The sequence below is a fragment of the Brachycentrus maculatus genome, unplaced genomic scaffold (genome assembly GCF_059751285.1).
Source record: "Brachycentrus maculatus isolate JH-2025_06_01 unplaced genomic scaffold, ASM5975128v1 h1tg000136l, whole genome shotgun sequence".
In the NCBI taxonomy this organism is placed as follows: Eukaryota; Metazoa; Arthropoda; class Insecta; order Trichoptera; family Brachycentridae; genus Brachycentrus; species Brachycentrus maculatus.
Window position 1 is genome coordinate 396,040 of NW_028280889.1, and position 22,399 is coordinate 418,438.

The 22,399-nt window shown below is 36.1% G+C and overlaps 1 protein-coding gene across 1 annotated transcript; it reads left to right on the plus strand.

The window, feature by feature from the left end:
• The first annotated feature begins 248 nt into the window (after window positions 1–248).
• Window positions 249–17,759, plus strand: LOC148309207 (GMP reductase 2-like). The gene is made up of 9 exons (XM_088260440.1): window positions 249–735; window positions 3,022–3,141; window positions 8,218–8,308; window positions 9,885–10,051; window positions 11,768–11,833; window positions 12,909–13,031; window positions 13,721–13,805; window positions 15,761–15,859; window positions 17,508–17,759. Exons 1-9 carry the CDS (start codon window positions 649–651, stop codon window positions 17,708–17,710), a joined length of 1,041 nt encoding a protein of 346 aa, XP_088116566.1. The 5' UTR covers window positions 249–648; the 3' UTR covers window positions 17,711–17,759.
• The last annotated feature ends 4,640 nt before the right edge of the window (window positions 17,760–22,399 follow it).

Sequence of the window (22,399 nt, forward strand, 5' to 3'; positions counted from 1 at the left end):
AATATTGCGAGGGTTTTTGCCTAGAATTTTCACTCACTTTAAATATAAAGAGTAAATCCACTCACGAGTAGGTATGGGCTACAAAACTTAAAAAGTTGAAGCCTGAGTAGGGTCATGATAAGTGGTGTTGCATAAACCGTGGCTAGATAAAAAAAATCAAACAATATTTTCATTTCAATATTACAGTACCTACTTGTTGAATTGACATGAGACAAAAAATAAATACGTTGGCAACACTAAAGCACACCAGCTGATTTGCGTCCTTGAGATTTGGCGGGTCGCGATGAAGGTTTTTCGTGATGGCTTATGACGAAATTAACAGCTTATGTCAATAAATCTAACTCAGGACACGGGCTCGGAATCATCTGACATGCCGGTTCGTGGCGACACAACGCCCTAGGAGAGTCTCCCGCCCGACATTGCCGACCTTTCAGCCGCCCGAGGCCGTTCAATCTTCGATCGTTTAACCTCCGCGGTGTTTTCATATTTCGGGGTAATTCCTGGTGTATATTTTCGTATCTGGTTACGCCCTTGCGCGAATATTTGCGTCACACTAGCACACTAGTATCGGCCGCAGTCTATTTCTACGTTACTGTGTATCCAGACTGCCGTTTTGTCGATATTCCTTCGGCTCTCGTATTTTCCAAGATGCCGAACATTATCAACGAAGTGAAACTGGACTTCAAAGACGTGCTTCTGCGTCCGAAAAGAAGCGAGATGAGAAGTAGAAACGACGTAAGTATCGATTGATTAATTCTGTTGTATTTGACACAAAATTCAATTGGCAGATTGTTTAAAAAACTATTTCCTAACACCTTTATTTTTGAACCAGCAAAATGTCCTCTGTCAACCTTTATGATTCGACCTTCTGATCGATGTTTTTGTTTAAAAAACGATAATTTAACTATTAACTATTATTTTGAGTTGAAATATTCGTATTTAAAATATAAATATAAGACGCTCCTGTCATAAGCACGTGTTTTACAACCGAAAAGAAAAACAATCGATAATCGATCTCCGTTTTCAAATTTGGAAACATTTTTATAATAGCGATAATTTAAAAAAAAAAATAGGTAGGTACTTTTTGTAAGTGCTTAACTAATGATTAAATAAGTAATGGGAATATTAAAAAATGTATTTATTGATTATTATTTAACATATGTTATTTAAAGTATGTATACATAATATATATACTGGCGATGTTTCCCGCTTTTTTGTTAGAGGGGGTCTAAGTACATACTTATAATGTTTACGAGGATATTTTTGAAGAACGGAATGTGTCATAAAAATTCCATTGAAATTCGACAGTACCTCTTCGTGTAATAAATATAATGGCATGTTTGTAGTAGATTTGGCAACTCTGCACCGCATTTGTTTTATTATGAAAGTTACAATCGTGTTGGGACATTTTCGGGAACTTCGAAAATTCTACATGGAAAATCTACAATTTCTTTTTTTAATAAGCATTTCTAACATGTTTTAGTATGAGTAAATCATTATCAAATTTTACGTATATTTTAAATATATCGTAGTCGTACAGGAGAAAGTGACCAAGTAACAAAACGTAAAATGTTCACTTTTGCTTGACAAGAAAATAAACACCAATGCCGTTAGTCATTTTTAACAAGTCAATATATTATACTTCCAAGTTTTAAATCGCTTTGGGAATTTTTCAGGGCAATATTAAGCTAGTAAGATATCAAATAGTCAATAATCCCGTTTTTGTAAAAAATGCACTTGGTCACTTTCTCCTGTATGACTACGATATGTATATTTTACAATAATTTATTTTTATTATTATTTAATATGGTTACAAAAGTTTTTTTAAAATAATTTAAATGATGACATTTCTACTTACAATCTTAAAATTAATAACGCAGTTCTCTCCAATAAAGAGACGAGCTCTTGTGCTTGGAGAGGGACTTACACTTATTATTTAATACAATTTTTTTTTTTTTATACATATTTTTTTCCTTTTTTTATTTCTTTCATATATCAATATGTATTACATATAACTAAAAACTAAAAACCCTTATCCGCACTCCAATGGTGCATAGGGCACTGCTTCATATAAACGCAGCGTTATCTTGATCGTTAACATATGAATGAAAGGTGATGAGCCCTCCGCTTCAGGTACCAGTCCAGGGTAATATTGAATAAATATCAGAGTGAAAAAATCACTTATATTTATTTGACCACCCACCGGTAATCGAACCCTGGACCTCCAGAACAGTAGCCGGGCTTGATGACCATTATACTATGGAGGCATTGCATACAAGTAGTTCAACATTTTGAGTGTGTCCAAATACAGTTTTGTGAACAAGTCACTCACTCCTTTCAAGAACGTCATAAATCAAAAATTGTCAATTTTCAATTGTGCATGTTTTCGGAATGCCCAAAAAATGTACCGCATCTCAGCAAAAGCGGCATATTTTTAACTTAATATTTACCCGCTACAGGGCAGAAAGTGTCGTTTTTGCATTTTAGAGAAAAGGTATTGTTTAATTATTTTTTTTTAATATACTAAATATTTTTCAAATGGAGAAATAACTTTCAGGTTTTACCTAAAAAGATCTGTTGCACAGTAAAAAGTTCAGTAAGTGGCTTGATATTTATTTTTAATACATTGTATTATATTTTTAAACTTTAAAAACGATCTGAAAAATCTAGTTTTTTTTTTTATATATGACGTTGTTGAAAGGAGTGAGCGATACTTGTAAATAAAAGTAGAATTCAATCCAATAACCTAGTTCAATTTTGGATATGTTGCCCAAAAATCCAAAATGGAATTCTACCAACTAAATTATTAGCCATATTATTGCACCTTCTGCTTGGTCTTCGGGAGTTGGAGCATGGCCAAGACGTTGGGCAGCATGCCTCCCTGAGCGACGGTCACCTGAAAAATAAGTTTTTTGATTTATGACGTTCTTGAAAGGAGTGAGCGAAGTATTTGGACACACTCAAAATGTTGTAAAATAACTCTGCACTAGTTAATGATTTTTTTCCCCCTCTTTTCATCAGGTGGACCTCTATCGGGAGATAACGTTCCGCAATTCCAAAAGGGTGTACCGAGGAATTCCCGTGATGGCAAGTAATATGGACACGGTCGGAACTTTCCAGATGGCTAAATCTTTATCCAAGGTAGAATTTTTTTCCCCGATTTTTATGGACTTATTTTTTTTTATTAAATTACTTTTTTGCATTTAACAATATATTAAATATATATAAAATGTATAGTAATATATCGTAGTCATACAGGAGAAAGTGACCAAGCGCATTTTTTACAAAAACGTGATTATTGACTGTTTGATATCTTACTAGCTTAATATTGCCCTGAAAAAATCCCAAAGCGATTTTAAACTAAAAAACTAACTAACTAACTAACCATCACGCCGCTTCCCCGCAGGGGTAGGCAGAGAGAATAGAGCGCCACACCACTCTGTCCTTGCAAACATTCTTCGCCTCTTCCACGTTCATGCATCTCCTCATACATACCCGCCGATTGTTACGACTCCTAACCTGACCACTTTCAAGTATTTGGCATACCTGATCGTGCCATGTTTTTCTCGGTCTTCCTCTGCTTCTTTTCCCGCTAACATTCGCCTCATAAATTTGTTTTACCGTTCTTTCGTCACTCATTCGTTCCACATGTCCAAACCATCTCAACACACCTTTCTTAATTTTATTGATAATGCTTATCTCAGCTTTGCATTCCTTCCTTATTTCACTATTTATTTTAAACTTGGAAGTATAATATATTGATTTGTTAAAAATGACTAACTGCATTGATGTTTATGTTTTTGCCAAGCAAAAGTGACTTAAATGGACCTCCTGTACATTTTACACTTTGTTAGTTGGTCACTTTCTCCTGTACGACTACGATATATTAAATGTATATTAGAAAAAGAAAAAAGGAAAGAATGCAAAGCTGAGATAAGCATTATTGATAATTTTTTTCTTGAATGTTTTTTGCAGATATTAAACAACTTTGTTTTAACCACTTTTTTTTATTAGTACACTTTAACCAACCGGTTCCGACAAGAACCTTGTCATCATCAGGGTTTATTTAATTCTAAAACATTAAAATACTCATAGTTAATTACATTCCCTTACCAAAAACTTCCACACACTCCGTACACCATATCAAAATATGATTTAAAAAATATGATTTAAAAACTCCTAAATGTTATTTTTATTGTGCATTGCATAGCAACTCCAAATAACAACTTCGAATGGAATCACTTAAAAACGCGAATGTACTAATAATAAAAAAAAAGTGGTTAAAACAAAGTTGTTATAATGATTATCGATAAAATTAAGAAGGGTGTGATGAGATGATTTGGACATGTAGAACGAATGAGTGAGGAAAGAACGGTAAAACAAATATATGAGGCGAATGTAATTGGAAAAAAGAGGAGAGGAAGACCGAGAAAAACACGGCACAATCAGGTATGCCAAATACTTGAAAGTGGTCAGGTTAGGAGTCGTAATAATCGGCGGGTATGTATGAGAAAATGCATGAACGTAAGAGAGGCGAATGTCATGACATTCGTTCAAAATGCCATAACGAGGCGAAACAACTGTCACAATATTAATTTTTATGTGTTTTTTTTTTTCATAAAATACAACTTAGTAGACTCTGTTTAATTTAAAAATTAATTCGTAAGTTTATCATCTTTATCTTTACAATTCAAATAAATTCAATACAATACAAATTGTCCGCCTCCGTAGTGTAATGGTCAGCATGCTCGGCTACCGTTCTGGAGGTCCCGGGTTCGATTCCCAAGGGGGTAAAATAAATATAAGTGATTTTTTCACTGTCATATTTATTCAATATTACCCTGGACTGGTACCTGAAGCAGAAGGCTGATCACCTTTCCTTCATGTGTAAATGATCAAGATAACACTGCGTTTATATGACGCAGTGCCCTACGCACCATTGGGGTGCGGATAAGGGTTAAAAAAAAATTAAAAAACATTTGACATAGTTGTTTTTTTTTCTTAAAACACTGTTTTTGGTATCGAACTAAATAAATTTTTCTTCAAAACAAATGTATGGTTTTGAAAAGAAAAGAGTTATTGAAAGGTAAGGGGTTGAATTTTTTTTTTTTAATTCTTGCTTTAAATATACTAAAAAGTCAAATTCCAATATACATTCTAACAAAAATTAATTGTGAAAACACGTCCATCCTCTCGCGCGGTCGTCCGTGTTATGAATTTAAAAGTTTGAGATCTCGGCCTTAAATTGTCACTAAAATTAATTTTAATCTTATCAAGTATTAGGGTTTTATTATTATTATTGTATTATTTTTTGATATCTCATCAAAGATGAAGAAGAATATGGAAGTCTGGGCATTTACGGGGCTTACGACCGTCATAGGCTGGTTTAAGTGATCACTTTACACACGTGTAACATTCACCAATTCTACCCATTATTGACAACCACACTACTCAAATTCTTGGAAGTTCTATATATATGAACCAATTTAGAAACCTTGTTCATGAATCACTAGAACTTCACTAGAGACATCTATTGGTGAGATGTAAAGAAGCTTTTTATCAAGCAGAAACTCTTATATTAGTATGTGAGATCCGAATCCTGGATTATAATCACACACATGAGAAACGCCAGAAAATACCATTTTCATTTTTATTATTAAGCTTATAATTTGACCAGATAATTTATTTACAACATTTTGAGTGTGTGATTATAATCCAGGATTCGGATCTCACATACTAATATAAGAGTTTCTGCTTAATAAAAAGCTTCTTTACATCTCACCAATAGATGTCTCTAGTGAAGTTCTAGTGATTCATGAACAAGGTTTCTAAATTGGTTCATATATATAGAACTTTCAAGAATTTGAGTAGTGTGGTTGTCAATAATGGGTAGAATTGGTGAATGTTACACGTGTGTTAAGTGATCACTTAAACCAGCCTATGACGGTCGTAAGCCCCGTAAACGCCCAGACTTCCATATTCTTCTTCATCTTTGATGAGATGTCAAAAAATAATTTTAGTCTTATCAAGTATTAGGGTTTTATTATTATTATTGTTATTATCTTTACAATTCAACAACAGGTTACCCATATAATTGTTTGTATAAATAGGTTGTTTTGTAGTGATATTGTCACCCGGATACAGAATGATCTTGAGTCACATGCAAGAGGTTCTTTATGCAACTGATTATATGTTGTGTAAAAAATTCTTATCTCAATATGAAATTTATTACATAGTGTTGGATTCCCCTTTTCCAGTGTACAAAGTAAATTCTCCCAACATTATTTGATGCCGAGTAATGGCAACACTTGTTGGAATCTTTTATTACAACACTAATTGATTTATCCCTGAATACAGTCGAAATGCGATCCCTCAGACGAATATGTGGCAAAACGATGTTTGATATATCGCTCACTCCTTTCAGCAACGTCGTATACTTGATTTTTCAGGAGATCGTTTTAAAGTTAAAAAATATAATGAAATGAATTAAAAATAAATATCAAGCTACTTGTTGAACTTTTTACTGTGCAACAGATCTTTTTAGGTAAAACCTGAATGTTTTTCCTTCATTTGAAAAATATTAAGAATATTTAAAAAAATTATTAAACAAAACCTTTTTTTCAAAATGCAAAAACAACACTTTCTGCCCTGTAGCGGTTAAATATTAAGTTAAAAATATGTCGCTTTTGCTGGGATATAGTACATTTTCTGGGCATTCCGATAACATGCACAACTGAAAATTGTAGATTTTTGATATATGACATTGTTGAAAAAAGTGAACGATATGTTCGAATGATGAAATAAGGAAAGAATGCAAGGCTGAGATAAGCATTATCAATAAAATAAGAAAAGGTGTGTTGAGATGGTTTGGACATGTGGAACGTATGAGCGAGGAAAGAACGGTTAAACAAATGTATGAGGCGAATGTAGTTGGAAAAAGAAGCAGAGGAATACCGAGGAAACTTGGCACAATTAGGTATGCCAAATATTTAAAAGCGGTCAGGTGAGGATTAGTTATAATCGTCGGGTATGTATGAGGAGATGCATGAATGTGGAAGAGGCGAATAATGTTTGCAAAGACAGAGTGGTGTGGCGTTCGATTCTCTCTGCCTACCCCTGCGGAAAGCGGGGTGATGGTTCCACATTCATGCATCTCCTCATACATACCCGCCGATTATTTCGACTCCTAACCTGACCTCTTTCATGTATTTGACATATCTGATTGTGCCAAATTTTTCTCATTCTTCCTCTGCTCCCTTTTCCAACTGCATTCGCTACGTAAATTTGTTTTACCGTTTTTTCCTCACTCGTTCGATCCACATGCACAAACCATCTCAACACACCTTTCTTAATTTTATCGATAATGCTTATCTCAGCTTTGCATTTTTTCCTTATTTCACCATTGGAAAATCTTTAATACAGGGTGGCACAAAATTAATCACGCTATCAGAAGATGTTATAATTTTTGTAAATGGCATTGTACGTCAATCATATTTGACATTTGTGAACTAGACAGCTGCAGTATACATCATGTAGGCAGAAGGATAAGGGTATTTGTTTATATTGTCAAACGATTGTCTCTTCTCCATCTTATTCCTCATTACTGAGGGTTGTGACCCTTGTGGAAGCAACGACTCTTCTCCAGTTATCCCTTGACTGCGCTGCACGTAGCGCTCCAACCACCTTAACTTGATCGGTCCATCGTGTTGGGGGTCTTCCTCTCCCTCTCTTCCCCTTTAAGCTACCGCTCACAACCATTCGCTCCAGGCTATCTTCATAGCCACGCGCAACGTGCCCTATGAACTGAAGGATCCGTTGTGTACAGACACTGGCCAGAGTCAAGCCATCCGAGTGTAGTTCCTGGCGAATGGACTCGTGGGTGCATCTAGCTGTCCACGGAATTCGGAGCATGCGCCTCCAACACCACATTTAAAAAGCATAGTTTTTTCTCCTTTCTGCTGCTTTTATGGTCCATGTTTCAGCAGCATAGAGAAGAATGGAGTGGAGCAAGCTCCTAACAAGCTTCATCTTGGTGTTGTTACTCACACCCCGGTCTTTCCAGATTTTGTCTAGCTTAGACATGGCAGTTTTGGCGATGGCGATACAACGTCTGATCTCTCCTTCGCAACTTCCTTCATTGCTGATTTGAGATCCAAGGAACTGAAACTGGTTATTGTATTTTTTTTCAACAAATATTTTTGTACATATTTTTTTTAGTTTGGACTGTTCACAACGATGCACAAATACTACACTTTGGAAGAATGGAAGAAATTTGCTGAAGAGTCGCCCGAATGTCTGGAACACATGGGTAAGTCTTCTCTAACTAACTATCATGCTGCTTCACCGCAAGGGTAGGCAGAGAGAATAGAACTCCACACCACTCTGCCTTTGCAAAACATTCTTCCCCTCTTCCACGTTCATGTATCTCTTTCCCACCGATTGTTTCGACTCCTGACCCGGCCGCTTTCAAGTATTTGACATTTAATAGATTTATATTATCCACTGACACTTCGTGATGGAATTGCATTTTTAATATATTATTAGATTAAAACCAATATTTTTAGCTTTTCCACTTTATTTTTATTTGACCAGCGACCGGGTTTCGTCGTTACCGACATCACCAGTCTGATGATGTCGGTAACGACGAAACCCGGTCGCTGGTCAAATAAAAATAAAGTGGAAAAGCTAAAAATATTGGTTTTAATCTAATAATATATTATTTGACATTTATTTTTCCAACTACATTTGCCTCATAAATTTGTTTAACCGTTCTTTCCTCACTCATACGTTCCACATGAACAAACCATCTCAACACGCCTTTCTTACTTTTGTCGATTATGCTTATCTCATTCGCCTTGCATTCTTTCCTTATGTCACCATTCGAAGATCTATCTCACATCTGCTGCTATCCCGCACATTTGTCCGAGAGATCACATTCCGACTGCATTCATTCTACTCTCATACGTCTTTTGCCAACTCCATGCTTTGCTTCGATACATTAGGGTTGGAACAGGACTCATTAGCTTTTGCTGTGAGGCTTTTATTTGCTGTAACTGGTTTCAGTGCATCATTCACTCTGTTCCCACCATTCATTTACCTTTCTATATCTTTATCTTTAATGTTGTAAGTAAATAAATATTATTTTTTAACATCTCATCCAAGGTGAAGAAGAATATGGTAGTCTGGGCATTTACGGGTCTGACGACCGTCATAGACTGGTTTAAGTGATCACTTTACACACGTGTAACATTCACCAATTCTACCCATCATTGACAACCACACTACTCAAATTCTTGGAAGTTCTATATATATGAACCAATTTCGAAACATTGTTCTTGAATCACTAGAGCTTCACTAGAGACATCTATTGGTGAGATGAAAAGAAGCTTTTTATGGAGCAGACACTCTTTTATTAGTATGTGAGGTCCGAATCCCGGATTATAATCACGCACATGAGAAACGCCAGAAAATATAATTTTAATTTGTATTATTTTAGCTTATAATTTGACCAGATAATTGATTCTTCTTCATCTTTGATGAGATGTCAAAAAATAATACGAAATAACTCCAATAATTGTCCACCTCCGTAGTGTAATGGTCAGCACGCTCGGCTACTGTTCTGGAGGTCCCGGGTTCGATTCCCAGGGGGGTCAAATAAATATAAGTGATTTCTTCACTCTAATATTTATTCAATATTACCCTGGACTGGTACCTGAAGCGGAGGGCTAATCACCTTTCCTTCGTGTGTTAACGATCAAGATTACACTGTGTTTATATAATGCAGTGCCCTATGCACCATTGGGGTACGAATAAGGGTTTGAAAAAATGAATAATTGGAGACAATCCAGATTTTGTGAACAAGTGAATAAATGTTATTGTTCCAGCGGCCAGCAGCGGCACGGGCCAGGGGGACTTTGAGCGCCTGTCGGAGATACTGCGGGCCGTGCCTGGAGTCTCCTTCATATGCCTGGACGTCGCCAACGGCTACTCCCAGCACTTCGTGGAGTACGTCAGGAAAGTGCGGCAAGCCTTCCCCGACCACACAATTATTGTAAGAGGCTCTTTCATTCTTACCCGCTGTTGGTTTTTGGTATTTGAGTGGAAATTCGACTGGAAAGTGACTGGAAATGGACTGACCATTTTCTGTAAATGTCTTTGCACTGTTCCGTGTCTGTCTGCTGTGCTGGTCGGGGTTGTGGGCGTCTGTGTACCGGCCAACGTCGAGTCGTGATCGGATCTAGCTGACTAATTGAACTAAACACTAATCCCTTTCATTGCATACACTGGGGTACTTCTAGAAAATTTGGTGATGGACTTACAATCTTGTATTTATTTAGATTGGCAGTGAAAGGGATATTGAAAGCTTATAAATGTAAATTCACAGTAAAATCGGGATACAATTTGATATTGTTTCACATTTTCAATAAATCTCGCAACTTAGTTAAAAATAAAAATTGCTTAGCAAGAGCAGATCTGTCAGGAAGCCTAGATGCTTCTGTATCAGATCTGGGCATGCGGTGGGACAGCTTTCAATTACCCGCTGTTGGTGCACACTCTCCAAACCCTTAGCCGTATGCAGCCAGCTCATCGGGAGGGTTGTGATATGTATTTACTACAACCCGACTTTAAAAATGAGAATATCAATATGAAGCGCCCTTGAGGTATTTTTTTACGAAAATGGCGCTATATAAGTTATCCAAATTTATTATTTATTATTATTAACATATAATGGATACGGGCTCACAATTTTTGTATTCCTCTGTAATGTAATTACGTATTACCTAAAAGTATTATAACATAAAGTTATTCTATCCTATCACCAATTCTACCCATTATTGACAACCACACTGCTCAAATTCTTGGAAGTTCTATATATATGAACCAATTTAGAAACCTTGTTCTTGAATCACTAGAACTTCACTAGAGACATCTATTGGTGAGATGTAGATGTAGATGATATACTAATACATATAAGAGTTTCTGCTTAGTAAAAAGTTCTTTACATCTCACTAATAGATGTACATATAAAGTTATTCATTTGCTGCGACGGAAATAAATAATTTCTGAAAAAATTGGGGATAAAATCACCAATACACAAATGTTTGTCAGTGTGTGCGTGTGTGCCATGCTTTGTAGCGTGTTTACTGCACCAGTAATGCGCAGATCATCCGTTGCGATGTGTTTTTTCTAATTTTCAGATACTTACCAGAGCTAACGTCACAAGATTGTTTCATTAAACTTCAACTATGGTCAATAAAAGCAGCATTTAGGAATATTTACAAGAATATTTAGAAGAATATGGAAGTCTGGGTATTTACGGGGCTGACGACCGTCATAGGCTGGTTTAAATGATCACTTTACACACGTGTAACATTCACCAATTCTACCCGCATCGACAACCACACTACTCAAATTCTTGGAAGTTCTATATATACATATATATATATGAACCAATTTAGAAACTTTGTTCTTGAATCACCAGAACTTCACTAGAGACATCTATGATGGGTAGAATTGGTGAATGTTACACGTGTGTAAAGTTATCACTTAAACCAGCCTATGACGGTCGTCAGCCCCGTAAATGCCTAGGCTTCCATATTCTTCTTCTTCTTTGATGAGATGTCAAAAAATAATATAAAAAATAACTCCTGTAATTGGAGATAATCCAGATTTGTGAACAAGTATTTGGACACACTCAAAATGTTGTTCATACATTTTAGTAATATTTTTAAAAAAAAAATGAATGTGTCCATTTTTGATTTTGTAGGCTGGCAATGTTGTAACTGGGGAAATGGTGGAGGAACTCATTCTTTCCGGAGCTGATATTATAAAGGTAAACTAATTTCATTAACCTTTTAACCGCGTTAACTTTGTTCCTGAGAGACGCCCGTGCGCGGCGGTATTTCGCCATTTTTAAAATGATTACTTTTATCATGTATTTAGTTAAGAAACGATTTATTTTCTTAAACAAAAACATTCAACGGGATTCATTGCACCTTTTTGGTACTCACATTATTCTTGAAATATATCGTAATATAAACAAATAAGATCGTAACATAAATAAATCAAAGCACGCATCGTGTGTCACTCTTACCCACTGGCGATGCGTAGCGTCGAGAGTGAGACAGATATAGGGCATGATTATGGCGCGGACTAATTACCGACCTCAAGAAAAATCAGGGATCTGTTTTTATCCTTGTGATGTTACACAAATTATTAGTCAGATATTTCAACAGATGTCATAAGGCCAAGGATTGACGTATTATTTTATCCAAAGTTCCACACCATGAAAAAATCCCTCCAAGTTGAACTGAGGTTCAAAAATGATTTCAATGAAGAATTAAAATAAATAAAAAATATGACCGCGAGCCGCAAAAAACAATACTCGCGGGCCGCGAGTTTGACATGCTTGATCTAGAGGCTTATCTCAGCCTTGCTTCTTCTTCTTTCCATGTTCGCTTCCTAGGTGGAGCATATGGCCAACACGAGACGTCACTCTGTCACGCGCCATCTCCTTGGCTTCCTCCCAGGTCAGTCCGGCGTCTCGAAGTTCCGCTGAGTATTGTCGGTGAATGGTTGTCAGCGGCCTTCCGGGGCGCCGGAATCCTCGGGGTTGAAAGAAGAGACATGAGGTTTTGATGCCATGTCCACCTTCTCCTCTTCAAGACTTCCAGTATGAGGGGCTGTTGAGTTCTTCTCCTCACATCGTCATTCCTGACAAAGTCATACCAGTTTCAGCCTTGCATCCTTTCCTTATATCACCATTGGAACATGTACCATACATGGTTTTGCCCCATGAGAGATCGCATTTCGACTGCTTCCAGTCTACTTTCATCCTAGTTTTGCCAACTCCATGCTTCACTCCCATACATTATGGTGGTGATAATGTTCTGAATACCTGTCCTCAGGTCGGAATAGGTCCGGGGTCGGTCTGCACGACCCGCATCAAGACCGGGGTCGGTTACCCCCAGCTGTCGGCTGTCATCGAGTGTGCTGACGCTGCTCACGGCCTCAAGGGACATATTATATCGGTGAGTACCCTCTGGATGTTATAATAATAATATTAACTTTATGCAGAATTTGTTCCAATGTTAACTTTATGCTGAATTTGTACCAATGTTAACTTCATGCTGAATTTGTACCAATGTTAAATATATGCTGAATTTGTACCAATGTTAACTTTATGCTGAATTTGTACCAATGTTAACTTTATTCTGAATTTGTACCAATGTTAACTTTATTCTGAATTTGTACCAATGTTAACTATGCTGAATTTGTACCAATGTTAACTTTATGCTGAATTTGTACCAATCTTAACTTTATTCTGAATTTGTACCAATGTTAACTTTATTCTGAATTTGTACCAATGTTAACTATGCTGAATTTGTACCAATGTTAACTTTATGCTCAATTTGTACCAATCTTAACTTTATTCTGAATTTGTACCAATGTTAACTATGCTGAATTTGTACCAATGTTAACTTTATGCTGAATTTGTACCAATCTTAACTTTATTCTGAATTTGTACCAATGTTAACTTTATTCTGAATTTGTACCAATGTTAACTATGCTGAATTTGTACCAATGTTAACTTTATGCTGAATTTGTACCAATCTTAACTTTATTCTAAATTTGTACCAATGTTAACTTTATTCTGAATTTGTACCAATGTTAACTATGCTGAATTTGTACCAATGTTAACTTTACGCTGAATTTCTAGGACGGTGGTTGCACGTGCCCGGGGGATGTTGCCAAGGCGTTTGGTGCCGGAGCAGACTTCGTAATGGCCGGTGGGATGTTTGCTGGTAAGTTCCCGTTTTTTACGGAAACCACTGCGGGCATGCGCACAATAAATTTCGTAAGTTTTGTCGCAATCGGTTGTATAGTATATGAGTATAGAGCAGTGGTTCATAACGGGGTCGGAGGTACAGAACCCCACCAGTTTTATATGCGCGTTCACAGAACCCTTCATTGGGAAAATAAAATATGTATTTTTAAAAATTCAAAACATAGGTATGTATATATTTATACATGGGTGTACAAAATGAACAAAACCATTCAAAACAAGGAAAAAAACATTAAAACATGATTTACACATAAAAACAAAGACAAAATAATGCACATTTTGCAAAGACGAGTCATTACAACAATAGATCTAGTACATATGTGGAGGTCCTCATCAAAACATTACATTTTCCTTATAAAGGATTTTAAGTAATCAGGAATTCTAGCTTGTAAAATTGTTACGTTTTGGTGCGATTTAATGATGATTTGATGATTTCAAATTAGTTTGACACAGGATTGGTCACGGATTGTCGCAACTTTAATTAAGATTTTGATAGAATACAGTAAACAGAACAGATGTGCATTTAAAGGATTTTTTTGTGCTATATTGAAAATGTAACTTTTTGATGAGGACCTCCACATTTGTTATGACTTATTTCAAGTCCCATCCCAGTAAAAAAAAATTACAATGAGGAGTAGGTGCATTGTTTTAGCGTTTGAGCTCTTGTGTTATTTTTATTGCCAGATTGAAATATTCCTTTCAAATAATATACTAGATTTATTGGATAAATGAATATTTTTTGGGCTCAGCGGTAGGCGAGGCCAGGGATTGTAATGATAACACTTCTGATTGAAATATTGGATATTATTTTTTGACATCTCATCAAAGATGAAGAAGAATATGGAAGTCTGGGCATTTACGGGGCTTACGACCGTCATAGGCTGGTTTAAGTGATCACTTTACACACGTGTAACATTCACCAATTCTACCCATTATTGACAACCACACTACTCAAATTCTTGGAAGTTCTATATATATGAACCAATTTAGAAACCTTATTCATGAATCACTAGAACTTCACTAGAGACATCTATTGGTGAGATGTAAAGAAGCTTTTTATTAAGCAGAAACTCTTATATTAGTATGTGAGATCCGAATCCTGGATTATAATCACACACATGAGAAACGCCAGAAAATACCATTTTCATTTTTATTATTAAGCTTATAATTTGTGAACAAGTATTTGGACACACTCAAAATGTTGTAAAGAAATATTGGAATTTATTTACATAATATAAGATTAGTTCCCGATGTCTACGGAGCACGAACGGCCCGAGGCGTAGTTCGGTGCTGGTCGTAGAGACGCGTCGCGGGTCGCGGTGTTGGAGTGGTCAACCGCGATCACTGGTCGAGGGCGGAGATGACTGCATCGACGTCTCGTGACGTCGTCGGGCAGGTTGCGCTTCCGATGGAGGACTCAGCTGGACTGTGTTGGAAGTTTCTGGGGGCTCTGCCTGTTTATACCCTCCAGATCCCTTGTCCTCCTGCAGACGGTATGTTATCTCCAGACGCTATTCGATCCCCTGGGACGAGAGCAGCCCTGTGGTCGTTCCATTGTTCATAGGAATTTGTTCCTCGTATTCACCATTGTTATCTCCAATGTGCAGCTGCTCCGAGAGCAGCTGTGTCTGGTGTCATTTATTGCGTCTAGACGTTACATGGTCTTGAAGGTGAAGCTAGTGTGAACGACACCACAATACGGCTGTCCAAATTTAAATCACAGTAAGGGACAATTTTATTGTAGCACGTTTTAGTAAGTAGAATCTACTTAGTCCAAAAATGCAAAAAAAACGTACTACAAAAAAAATGTCCCTTACTGTGTTTTGAGTTTGGACAGCCGAATATCGTACGTCATAATTTTTCCTTTTCATTTTTAAATGATCTTTTTTTATCTTTTGACGTTCATTTTGGCAGGTCACGACCAGTGTGCCGGAGAGGTGATCTCGCGGGACGGAAAGAAGTACAAGCTGTTCTACGGAATGTCCTCCACGATGGCGATGCAGAAACATTCCGGTATGTTATCTTGATCGTTAACGCGTTAAGGAAAGGTGAACCCCCTCACTTAAGGCATACCAGTCCAGGGTTATATTGAATAAATATTCTTCTTCTTCAAACCCTCATCTGCACCCCAATGGTGCATAGGGCACTGCATCATATAAACGCAGTGCTATCTTGATTGTTAACGCACGAAGGAAAGGTGATTAGCCCTTCGCTTTAGGTACCAGTCCAGGGTAATATTGAATAAATATTAGAGTGAAAAAATCACTTTTATTTATATGATCCCCCCCTGGGAATCGAACCCGGGACCCCCAGAGCGTGCTGACCATTACACTACGGAGGCAGGTGCACAGCTGAGTCAAATTCGTATGGTGTTTCAGGCTCGTAAAAACCCTCATTCCGGGAATTGTATTATTACAATAACGTTTTCCAAATTACTTATTTGGTTATTATTATTATTTTTTTTGACATCTCATCAAAGATGAAGAAGAATATGGAAGTCTGGGCATTTACGGGGCTTGCGACCGTCATAGGCTGGTTTAAGTGATCACTTTACACACGTGTAACATTCACCAATTCTACCCATTATTGACAACCACACTGCTCAAATTCTTAGAAGTTCTATATATATGAACCAATTTAGAAACCTTGTTCATGAATCACTAGAACTTCACTAGAGACATCTATTGGTGAGATGTAAAGAAGCTTTTTATTAAGCAGAAACTCTTATATTAGTATGTGAGATCCGAATCCTGGATTATAATCACACACATGAGAAACGCCAGAAAATACCATTTTCATTTTTATTATTAAGCTTATAATTTGACCAGATAATTTATTTACTTAATTGGTTAATCTTCAGACGCAATGTCTATCGAGTGTCAGGTATTCAATAGGTCCTTTTATTTACAACATTTCAATGTGTCCAAATACTTGTTCATAAATCTGGATTATCTCCAATTTGGAGTTATTTTTTACATAATTTTGGACATCTCAACATAGATGAAGAAGAATATGGAAGTCTGGGCATTTAGGGGGCTTACGACCTTCATAGGCTAGTTTAACCTTCCAGCGGGCGCGTTGAGAAATTTCCCTTGAGCGGGCGCGTATCATACATTTTATGTCATTAAGTTTTCTGTATATCTGTCCGCCTGCGTAGTGTAATGGTCAGCATGCCCGGCTACCGTTCTGGAGGTCCCGGGTTCGATTCCCAAGGGGGGTAAAATAAATATAAGTGATTTTTTTCACTGTCATATTTATTCAACATTACCCTGGACTGGTACCTGAAGCGGAGGGCTGATCACCTTTCCTTCATGTGTAAACGATCAAGATAACACTGCGTTTATATGACGCAGTGCCCTATGCACCATTGGGGTGCGGATAAGGGTTTTATTATTTTATTATTTATTATTAAGTTTTCTGTGTGTAAAATGGGTTTTCTTTATATAAATGTTATGAAATTGCTGTTATGTATTAAATTTTTTTTAAATAAATGTTTTGTTTACTGTAAGAAAATATAAATATATATGATGTAAATTAAGTGTAAAAATAGTTTGTATTAAATGTAATATAAGCCAACTAAAGAAATAAAAAAAAATAAACATAGATCGACATGACATTTAAGCATCTATTGTTTGGTCTTAATGGTATTTGTCTGTGGCAGGCGGCGTGGCCGAATACCGCTCGCCGGAGGGCAAAGCCGTGGAGGTGCCCTACCGGGGCGACGTGGAGGACACGGTGCGCGACACGCTGGGCGGGCTGCGCTCGGCGTGCACGTACGTGGGCGCCGCGTGCCTGCGCGAGCTGCCCCGCCGCGCCACCTTCGTGCGCTGCACGCAGCAGGTCAACATGGTCTACAGCTCCTAGCCGCAGACTCAACAAAGGACCACTCAAATCTCAACAAAACTCAAATAAAGGAAATATACAGGAGAAAGTAGTCATACAGGAGAAAGTGACCAAGAGCATTTTTTACAAAAACGTGATCATTGACAATTTTATATATTACTAGCTTAATATTGCCCTGAAAAAAATCCCAAAGGATTTTAAACTTGGAAGTGTAATATATTGACTTAGTATAAATGACTAACTGCATTGATGTTTATTTTCTTGCCAAGCAAAAGTGACTTAAATGGCCCTCCTGAACATTTTACGTTTTGGTAGTTGGTCACTTTCTCCTGTACGACTACGATATGAGAAACCGCAAAGTCAACAAAAAACCGCCTGGTTAAGGCGTTTTCAAACTAATGTTTGACAAATGAATGTTTCAAATGAATGACATTAGTTTGAAAATGCCATAACTAGGCGAAACAATTGTCACAAAATTGAGTTTTATAGGTTTTGTTTTTAATAAAATACAACGTATTAGATGCAAAAATCAGTGTTTACCTGAAGCGGAGGGCTGATCACCTTTCCTTCGTGTGTGAACGATCAAGGTAATCACTGCGTTTATATGATGCAGTGCCCTATGCACCATTGGGGTGCGGATGAAGGTTCGAATGAATTAAATGACATTTAATTGATCCAAAAAATAATTGAAATACTGTACGTATTTCTTTTTGAACGCTTCTAAATAATATCGTTTTTAATAATGTTACCGCAATACCAAAAAAATATTGAACCAAAAATATGTGATTGCGTTAGGGCGAGGTGGTTGGGGTGGGTCGAGATGCCTAGATGAATCTTTCATACCCTTCTTCAACTTCTTTCCTTTTGGCATGCATCCCTTTGAAATAGAGGCTTTGTAAGATGTTCCTTTTAAAACTATGTGATCAAAAATGCAGTAGAACCTCTCATAATGGGCATAATTCGTTTCGGAATCTTACTTGTTAAACAATTTTTTTGTTCTTTTATAATTAAAATACAACTTTGTTTTAAAATCACTATAAATATTTTATTATAACTTAATTATAATGTCTGCCGGTTTCGAAGCTAACCGCTTCTTTTTCAAGACTGATTAAAACTTTTATTATTATTTATTAAATATTGTCCGCCTCCGTAGTGTAATGGTCAGTACGCTCGGCTACCGTTCTGGAGGTCTGAGGGTTCGATTCCCAAGGGGGGTAAAAATAAATATAAGTGATTTTTTCACTGTAATATTTATTCGATATTACCATGGACTGGTACCTGAAGCGGAGGGCTGATCACTTTTCCTTCATAAGTAAAACGATCATGATAACACTGCGTTTATAAGACACAGTGCCCTATGCACCATTGGGGTGCGGATAAGGGTTTTATTTATTATTATTATTATATTGTAGTATTAATCAGTCTTGAAAAATAGGCGGTTAGCTTTGAAACCGGCAGACATTATAATTAAGTTATAATAAAATATTTATAGTGATTTTAAAACGAAGTTATATCGACAGCCCCTACGTAAAGTACTCTATCTGCAAATCGGTTACTTTACAGGAGAGAGCTTAGAAGATTTTTTCAACGTATTTTTATTTATTTATGAACTGTTTTATCTGAAATTCTAAACTAGTATTTTACATTTCAAAACACGATAAAATAATGTATTAAATCGTTTTAAAACATTATTCTTTGTCAAAATTGAGTAGTTAGCGTTTTAGGAGTTAAATTCATTTTGAAAATTCGATGTAGATGGCGTCTTATACGCCTGAAAACTAGGCGTAATTTATTTTATATATTTTTTTGTTTGTTTATATATGTAGATAACGGTTAGTCGATTACATACAGCAAATATCTCAAAATTGACAAAAATGTAGTTAGAGCACTTTACGTAGGGCATGTCGATATTTTATGTCCATGGAAGCCAAGCTAGCGGTTCACAACGGCGTGCTAGTACCGACACTAATGTATGGAAGCGAAACATGGAACTGGCAAAGGAAGGATGAAAGCAGAGTGAACGCTGTTGAAATGCGCTCCCTCAGACGAATGTGTGGAAAATCATTGTATGACAGAATTAAAAACGACGATATAAGAAAGGAATGTAAGGCTGAACGAGGAATAATTGAAAAGATTAGGAAGAGCTCTTTGCGGTGGTATGGACACGTGGAGCGAATGGATAGCGAGAGAATGACTAAGAAAATATATGTGGCGAATGTGAGAGGGAAAACAGAACGTGGACGACCGAAAAAGACTCGGCACAATCAGATCAATCAGAACCTAAAATCTGGCGGTGTCAAAAGTCTGCGTAATCGGAGGGCATGTATGACTAGATGTATGGATGTGAAGGAGGCGAGCAGTGTATGTCAGGACAGAAGAGTGTGGCGTTCCATCCTCTCTGCCTACCCCTGCGGGGAAACGGCGTGATGGTAGTAGTAGTAGTAGTAGTATGTCGATATTTCAATTATAGAATGAAAAATCACAAAGTTATTACTTCAAATATAAATTAAATTTTTTGTTTTGACTGGCGCGGAAGTCCCGGCAGTCACAAGTAAATGTCGTGAAAAATGGGAACAACATTTTCACTTTTTTTTTGCTCAGTATGCGAATTACTCACTAGAAGTGCTCATTATGAGAAGTTCCACAGTACGTCTAAAAAAATATATATTTTATTATATCGCTCACTCCTTTCAAGAACGTCATAAATCAAAAATCGTAATTTTTCAATTGTACATGTTTTCGGAATGCCCAGAAAATGTACTATATCCCAGCAAAAGAGGCATATTTTTAACTTTATATTTACCCGCTACAGGGCAGAAAGTGTTGTTTTTGCATTTTGAAGAAAATGTATTGTTTAATTATTTTTTAAAATATATTAAATATTTTTCAAATGGAGAAAAAACCTTCAGATTGAACCTTAAAAGATTTGTCGCACAGTAAAAAGTTACATTAGTGGCTTGATATTTATTTTTAATGCATTGTGTTATATTTTTAAACTCTAAAAACGTTCTCCTGAAATATCACGTTTTTTGATTTATGACGTTCTTGAAAGGAGTGAGCGATATATGTAGTTGAATTTGTTAAGGTATAGATACACACGCTATTGTTTAAGCGTGCTTATGAGCATGCTCTCTGGCTATATACGTTTGCTTGAAATAAGCATGCTTGTTACACACATTGATACTAGCACGCTCATAAGCAAACCTGTTCAGACGGGCTCAGATCACGACCCGCGGTAGCCCGCTCTGCAGGTAGCATGCTCGGAAATTCAACGATTTCTAGCAATGCGGTGACAGTCGCTCAGGGAGGCATGCTGCCCAACGTCTTTGCCTTGCTCCAACTCCCGAAGACCAAGCAGAAGGTGCAATAATATGGCTCATAATTTAGTTGGTAGAATTCCATTTTAAATTTTTGTGTAACATATCCAAAATTGAACAAGGTTATTGGATTGGATTCTACTTTTATTTACATGTATCGCTCACTCCTTTCAACAACGTCATATATAAAAAAAAACTAGATTTTTCAGATCGTTTTTAATGTTTAAAAATATAATACAATGTATTAAAAATAAATATCAAGCCACTCATTGAAATTTTTACTGTGCAACAGATATTTTTAGGTAAAACCTGAAGGTTTTTTCTCCATTTGAAAAATATTTAGGATATTTAAAAAAATAATCAAACAATACCTTTTCTTCAAAATGCAAAAACAACACTTTCTGCCCTGTAGCGGGTAAATATTAAGTTAAAAATATGCCGCTTTTGCTGGGATATAGTACATTTTCTGGGCATCCCGAAAACATGCACAACTGAAAATTGACAATTTTTTATTTATGACGTTCTTCAAAGGAGTGAGCGATATATGTAAATAAAAGTAGAGTTCAATCCAATAACCTTGTTTAATTTTGGATATATTACCCAAAAATCAGTTTAATTTTTCAATAATAGCGTGCTTTTGTGCTAACAATAAGTGTGTGTATCTAGACCTTTAGTTTTATTATGTTCAAGCACAAATATCACGCACATGTCACAAAATATTTAAGTGTGGAATTGAATTGTGAATGTATTTATATTACGTGACTTTTCACGTTAGTTAAATGTTGCCTTTTATGTAGTTAAAATTTTCATATTGTGTGTAATTCGATATTCATCCAAGGCTGGATATTCAAGAGATTAAACAACCAGTTTGCATAAAAAACCAAAAGTATTTTCATATTTTACAACCGGTATATGAATATTTTCATCATTTAACTACCGGTAAACAAGTATGTATATTCATATTTTTACAACCGGTAAACAAATATTTTTATTATTTAACAACCGGTAAACAAGTATTTTTATTATTTAACAACCGGTAAACAAATACATTCATATTTTAACAACCGGTATACAAATATTTTGGCATTTTAACAACTGCTAAAAAAATGTTTGCATGTTATTGCAATTAGGATATAAATATTTTCGTATTTTAACAACCGGTAAACAAGTATGTTCATATTTTTACGATTGGTTTATAAATACTTTGGCTTTTTAACAACCGGTAAAAAAGTATTAGCATATTTTTGCAACTGGGATACATATAAATGTTTTTATATTTTAACAATCGATACGCATGCCATCCATCTGAATATCAGCCATGTTTGTATATTATAATTTTTTTTTTTAATATTATAATCTGACATGTAGATTTGCCAATTTTTTTAAAAATATT